A 7,289-nucleotide genomic window follows, 5' to 3' on the forward strand; every position below is an offset into this window, starting at 1 on the left:
ATTGGGTGTTTATACACGTGCCCCGGGAGTGGCGGGGGGAGGGCGCTTTAATTAGAACAGCTCTAATTAAAGCACCCGGAGCGTCACGTGTATCAGCGTCCCCACGCAGAAAACCGGTGGCGGGGCACGCTTGGACTAAAGCTCGGATGAGCTTTAATTAAAGCGCCCCCACCACCATTTTTGATAGACGTGACGCTGATAGGCATGACGCTGGAGAGGACTCAACACGGAGACTCAATGGTATGAAGGGGCTGCCGTGTGAGGAGCGACGGAAGAGGCCTATTAGAAAAAAGACACTTCAGGGGGGACACGACGAGAGGCTTGCAACACACCTAGTGGCAAAGAGAAAGGACATGGGGAATTATTATGGCAGCGCTGAGGGGACAGCCACCACAGCCACAAGCGCGCCCTACAACTCGACGCCCCATTGGCTGCGCAGCACGCTGAGCCCACCCCCGGCCGCCTGTCACTCAGGCCGGACCCACGAGGGCTGTGAGCCCACCCCCGCGCATGCGCAGCGCGATCTAGGCCGGGCTCCTTCCTTAGGTGCAGGCGCAGGCAGGTTTCGCGGCTTCCGGTTCCGCCGGTGGAATGCGGAGGGGCGGTGCAGCGCATGCGCGATGAGCGCGGCGGCCAGCCCGAACGCGGAAGTGCGCGGCCGGTGGCGGGACAAGATGGCGGCCGCCGGGCTGCTGCCCGTGGCGGGGTTGCTCCTGCTGGTGCTGCCGGGGGCGCTGGGGAAGCGGAGCCAAGTGAAGACCCTGACGGACGGCACCTGGCGGGACTTGCTGCAGGGCGAGTGGATGATCGAGTTGTGAGTGCGCGGCTCTCCCCCCTTATAGTGTCCCCCCGGGCGCCCCACCCCCTCCTCTCAAGGCGCTCCTCCCCCCACCAGGTCTCCCTGTCGGGGTTGGGGGTCCTGCCTGGGCCTGGTTCCTAACCTCCAGCCCCGCAGGCAGTGTTGTCACCCCCCACCCCCGAGGAGCAGCCATCGCTTTCTCACGCCCGCTCCCTCTCCCCCTACCCATCACCTCCTGGGGCTCCTCCGTTTCCTTTCCCTTTCCTCACGCTTCGCCCCCCGCCCCCCGGTACCTTGGGCTTGCAACTCCTCTTTCCAGCTCATGCGAGGAGTGGATTTGGGGCTCTGGGAAGGCTTACGGTGGGGCCGGGACAGCGCTTGTGATCCCCGATCAGATCGTTCGTTTGTCACACGCTGGGGAAAGGTCACGGCTGGAGGGTAACCCTGCAGCAAGGAGCGGTGTTAAATCGTGCTAATCCCTCCCTGGACTGTGGCACGCGGGCTTTTCCCCCTCCTTGAAACGGGCGCTGTTTTCCAGTTACGCGCCGTGGTGTCCTGCCTGCCAGAGCCTGCAGCCGGAGTGGGAGAAGTTTGCAGAATGGGGGGAAGATCTGGAGATTAACATCGCGAAGGTGGATGTGACGGAAGAGCCAGGTAATCCTGTAATGATGTGTTGTACGCAAAGAATACAGTAAACTAAGAGCCTCCAGGCGCTCGTTTTCCTTGTTTCCTTTCCGGTGATGCTCTAAGCCAGTTTCTGAATAAGTTTGTTATCAACAGGGATCCTGGATTTTAAAAAAGTAATCCAGAATCCACATTTTCATGTGATCGATCAAAATGAAACCCCTCCCTCTTCTCCCTTATTCTATCTACCTATCTATATAAATAAAAGCCTCTGCCACCCACCTCTCTCTGCACCCGCCCCCTCCCCGTGTCCAGCCAGAAACGCCTGCACCTCGGGCAACCAGCATTTTTAGATTACTAGCACTTCCCCCGTTCCCCACTCAAGCCAGAAAATAGGGCTTTTACTGTATCTATAGATATAGATCTATATATTAGTGGCATTTCATTTTAATCGCAGAACAATATGGGTTTGGAGTTACTTCTTACAAACCAAAAATTGGGGATTTTTTTTTTTAATTCAGAAAACCAGGATCTTTGGCTATCGATAAAAAAGAAAGACGATAGAAATGATTCAAATGTAATTTTTGTAAGGGTGCTGGGAATGTTACTATTTATTAGCTCTGCTAGTGTGGGGGATTTTCAGGAATATTTTATTTGAAGGTACACTGCTGTTAAATCCCTGTGTTGCTTTTGAAAATATTTTCCTGTTTGTATTACAGTAGTGTCTGGATGTCTCAACCAGGGTGGGGTCCTTTTGCACTTGTGCATGATTAATATGTTCACATGCTCTACGATCACCCCAACTTACGGCAGGGCGAACCGGCTACAAAGATGTTTCGCATATAATGGTGACCCCAGGCTCCACACACTCTGTCAGAAATGGGGTTAGAGATCTGTCCCCGGTGGCAGGCTCTGTGTGCTAGCAGTTGTATGATTCGGTTGTGATTACCAGTCCCAACAATCGTGTATCCTGCTGTGCGCACATCAAGAACTGCAATAATTGGGATCAGAGGTCACGCCTTTAAATGAATGTCTGCCAGAGGCTTCCCTGTCCTGGGTTATGTCCATTAGACAGTGTTCAGTGTTTCAAAGTGTATGTGCCAGTCTGCGTTTGATCTCAATAGCAGTTATGCTTGTGAACTGCTGTTTTGCATTTTTCAGTCAAGATCCATGGTATGGTAATTCTGTTTCTTATCTCTGTGGATCAATGTGCTCTAACCCTTTAAAAGAATTACTTTTCTCTCTTCCAGGTCTAAGTGGGCGGTTTATCATAACAGCATTGCCAACCATCTACCAGTAAGTGTCACAGTTTTTTTATAACAACAGAGCAAAATGGATTTTTCTTGGGAAAAATGTTTCTACATCTTTAGTTTTGTTGGTGTGGTCTGGTGTTCAGGATGGAAGAGGATGTTCAATATCTTTGTAAGATTAATGCTGCTTTTTTTTTTTTTTAAAGCTAGAGGGAATTGGTAGCCTCAAGGCTAGGCAACACCCGGCATGCATGTGGCCCATGAAGGCATTTTGTTTGACACGCATGCCTTGGGGAAGAGGCCGGGGCTGTGCTGTCCTAATGAGGATTGGGCCCTTCAGGAGCCCCCCTGTCTGCCTCGGCACACCAACATCTTACGTGCCCAAAAATGTTGCCAACCCCTGCTCTTGTCCATCTTTCTGCATAGCTTGGGTCTTAGAATTAGGCTGTGCGAAGAGGGAAGTATTCAGTTTGGATTCAGCTGATTTGGAGGACACTGATTTGATTCGGAGATTTGGATCACTGTCCTGAATCGATTCTGAAGCTGATTTGGTGCTGATTTGGAGAGATTTGGTGATTCGGATCCACCGGGGAGAGGCAAGCACAGCTGGGCGGCTACAGGTTCTACCATGGCTTCTCTGGCTGTGCCTGCCTCTCCCTGGATGGGGGGAGCTGCAGGAGAAGCCCCCACGGCTGCCCTGCCTGGCCCCATACCCCAGTCAGCACCAGCCTCCTGGCACTTGGGGCGGGGTGGGGGAAACAAACCCCACACTCACCGGCTGTAGTGGGGGCTGTGGGGCCTCCTGGTAGAGCCCCCCTGCGCAGCCCTCGCTCTCCGATTGCCCACCCCTGATGGCCCCCCTGCCCGGCCCCAGCTGCAGGAGTTGTGACTCAGACCTCTGGGCACTCATGGCTGAGTCCCTCTGCAGCACAGGGCAGCGGGGAACACCCACCCCACTCCTCGCTTGGCACCTGTGCAGCAGGTGCCCTGGGGCTGAGCGCTACCAGGCTCCAGCTATAACTGCTGGAACCACCCCAGCTCCCAGAGAGCACGTGGTGCCCTGGTGAGCCACGCTGCACATGCACCATGTGGCAGCCACTGGGGGGGTGTGATCCCCACTGCCCTGTGCTATGCAGGGGGGCTCTGCCATGAACCCCCAATCGCTGCTGCAAGAGCCGGTAAGTTCGGGGCTCTTTTTTTTAAGTGCTGGAGGCTGGGGCCAGGCATGGGGGCTTCTCCCGCAGCTCCTCAGGCTGTCCCTGCCTCTGCCCTGGCAGGGGGAGCCGCAGAGGCTCTGCCCTGCTGCCACTTGCCCCCTTCCTCCTGGAGCAAGCTGCGCCTGCATCCTTCCCCCCGCCCCCCCTAGCTGGGCAAGCAGCAGCAGGGTGGAGCCCCTGCTTTCAGCACCGCTGCCCCTGCATCCTGTGTGCTCCCCCGCCCCAAGTAACGTGGCCCCCTGCCTCAGGTGGGCAGCTTGTCCCAACCCCAGCCCCAATCCCTCCCTCTCCCATGTCCCTTCTCTTCCCTAACCCCAATAGACTTACCAGCTGGAGGCAACTGTCAGCTGCCTGTTTAGTCTATGGCTGAATTGGCCGAAGCTTTTCCAAACTGATTTGGATGCTTCTAATCGATTTGGAGCATTACCTGGTCTCCCGATTCGATTCGGAGATTCAGTCCCCGAATCGGGCCAAATCTCCTCCAAATTGAATCAGCTACCAAAGCTTCGCACAGCCCTACTTAGAATATTATGCAGTGACTGTATTTTGCCTGTAGCCCTTATTTGATCCATTGTTCAATGGATGCTTCTGTTTCTCAGACTCACCTGTTACCTCATCTAAGTGCCACTTCTGCAAGTGCACTAAGATGCTGTCTATAGAAGCACAGTATGAAGCTATTGTAGTATAAGATCTTTGGTGGTGGTGGTTTTCAGTTTTTCTAAGAAATTTGACTTTAAAGCAACATAAAAGAATGATTATGGAATAGGGGAGGGAAAGTGCTGTTAAATGTTGCATGCCATTGTGCTCCTTTGTAATCTTGACTCACCTCTTTTTCCTTTGAGCAGCTGTAAAGATGGAGAGTTTAGGAGGTATCAGGGCCCAAGGACTAAAAATGACTTCATAAATTTCATCAGTGATAAAGAATGGAAATCTATTGAACCAGTTTCTTCCTGGTTTGGTCCTTCCTCGTTGATGTAAGTATTGATATCTAATTTGCCTTGAGACATCCTGGTCTAGAGCCTCTGGCTTTTTCATACACCACGGAAAACTTAAATATTGCTTTGCAAAGTTCTCAGATTTCTAAAAGAAAAAACATTATTGCTGAGAATTCAAAACATCTAAACTTGAAACTTGGCACTTAGATCAGTTGATGTTGGTCCACAGCAGCAAACAAGATATGCTAATGGTATTGGTATTCCATTACTTGAAAAATGACTATGGTAAGGAAACAGTAAAAGTTTTGAATATTGTGCCTTAGGAAAGAGACATGCACAGTGTTTCCATAAGTGCACATTTCATCTCATCGCTGATCAAGATGGCTTACCTTTTCATGTCTTGTGTTTTCTTTAAAACAGATTGGGACTGAATGTGAAAAGTAACGTAGTGTTAAGAATGCACAGTAACAGTGAGGGGTCACGACACAAGACTTAAACTTCAGGCAGTAGTGATAGCAGCCCTGTTAGTGTACCAAATGTTTTCTCTAGTATAACTATACTAACATTGCTGTAGGGACTATAGATTTTTCATACCCTAAATTTTACTATAACTGCAATCTTGATGTCCTATCAGCACTTCTTTTGTCTTGCATTAGTTACTTGAGAACAACTCTAGCTGCTGCTTCAGAGGCTGGTACTTGAAGAAAAGCAGTCTCAGCAGGTGCAGGTTTAAAGTGATGTGAGAATCTGTTATTGGCCTCATGCAAAAACTTCCCAAAGAAATCTGCTCGGATACCAGAATTCTCTATCTTCTAAGAGGGAAGAATATTTCAGAGTAAAATACAGTGCAGGAGGATAGAAGAAAAATGGTTGGGAGGGAAAAATCAACCTTCTGGGGTGATGGTAAAACCAACAAGGTTATTTAGTTCTGGTCTGAATCACCACAGAGTTGTAGTTCTGTACTCATATGTTTCTTTTCTGTAAATATGGCTGTCTTCGCTTACTCTCCTGTTTTCTATTTCAGGATGAGCAGTATGTCTGCTTTGTTTCAGTTATCAATGTGGATCAGGGTATGTGCTCAAACTTGAATATTTCTGAATAACTGTATCGACAAATTTGGGCTTCTACTGTTCTTGAAATGATGCATGTTTCTTTTATTTTAGCGTTGCCACAGTTACTTAACAGAGGACATTGGCATACCAGTTTGGGGATCATATGCCATTTTTGCATTGGCAACTCTGTTTTCAGGACTGATACTAGGACTTGTAAGTAAAATACTTTGAAAGTTACTACAGAGCAGCTATTTTTATATTGCCTTAAACCAAATGTTGTTTGGCCTCTCAGAATCAAATAAATGTGTGTTCTGTTTTCAGATCATGGTATTTTTAGCAGACTGTCTCTGTCCCTCCAAAAGGCACAGACCACAGCAATATCCTTATTCAAGTAAGTGTGACATTGTTTCTAAAACACTTAATTTTGTTTTAAATGAACCATTCTATACATCTTTGTGTGATAAAATGGATACCTAACATGAAGTCAGGTTGCAGAACACAACACTTAGCAAAAATGTCAGAACTATATTCACTGATTTTTGCAACTTTTAAAAAATTCTGGTTGCCTGGTGTCTTAAGTTCTATGGTAGAGTAACAGCAAGGGTTAGAAGAGCCAGACTGTTACTGATTGGGTGGACGTAGTTTTTCCAACACTTAAATGCTTGAACATACTCTTAACAACCTTTCAGATATTTGAAGACTGTTAATAAAGTCCCTCTCGGCTTTCTCTTCTCCACACTAGATAATCCCCATGTTTCCTTTCTTTTATGAGTCCCATGGCACCCTGGTCAAGGATCACTGGTTTAAACTGCTCAGGAGTTTTATTAAAATAGGTCTTTGCTCAAGTGAGCAACTTCTGAGGTGCTGAGAGTACTTTTCTGTTTTTTCTTTAAGAAAAATTAACATCGGAATCATCCCGGTTCTTGAAAAAACTGGATGAGGAGCAAGAAGCAGATGAAGAAGACCTTTCAGATGATGAAGCAGAGAATAAAGAGTTGGTAGACAGAGACTGTTCAACACATGCTGTAAGACAGCGCCCTGTAAACCCTGCCGCCACAACAGATAAATCTTAGTTGCATTTACTTATGGAATTTATTTTGTCAGTCATAAAAAGCAAAAGGAGTTGAATGTACCAGAGCCTTCTGCTTGAAGAGAGCTGTGACTCTTATCACTAATTCAGAAACAGGTACCTTCTTAAAAATATCACTGGCATCAGGTATTTGAAACTAAAGCTAGCTATCGCAAGTGGCTGAACTTACTACTATGTCTGCAGAGTTGTGCCAAGGAATAGTTTTTTTTCTGGCTTTTTGAATGACTTCTTCTATGGGTCAGTTGCACAAAATGCAAAACCAGTTTATTCACAGTATGGGGGAACATGGCAAGAAGCACGTACTAACTAGTTTTGCTTGCTA

At 48.3% G+C, this 7,289-nt stretch overlaps 1 protein-coding gene across 1 annotated transcript; it reads left to right on the forward strand.

Annotated features, from left to right (window-relative positions):
* Nucleotides 1-605: 605 nt before the first annotated feature.
* Nucleotides 606-6,968, forward strand: TMX1 (thioredoxin related transmembrane protein 1). The gene is made up of 8 exons (XM_006023086.3): nt 606-814; nt 1,338-1,453; nt 2,674-2,719; nt 4,736-4,864; nt 5,850-5,895; nt 5,989-6,090; nt 6,199-6,268; nt 6,772-6,968. The coding sequence occupies exons 1-8, from the start codon at nt 621-623 to the stop codon at nt 6,948-6,950; spliced, it is 882 nt and encodes a 293-aa protein (XP_006023148.2). The 5' UTR covers nt 606-620; the 3' UTR covers nt 6,951-6,968.
* The last annotated feature ends 321 nt before the right edge of the window (nt 6,969-7,289 follow it).

This window comes from Alligator sinensis, unplaced genomic scaffold (genome assembly GCF_000455745.1).
Source record: "Alligator sinensis unplaced genomic scaffold, ASM45574v1 scaffold50_1, whole genome shotgun sequence".
Taxonomy (NCBI): Eukaryota; Metazoa; Chordata; order Crocodylia; family Alligatoridae; genus Alligator; species Alligator sinensis.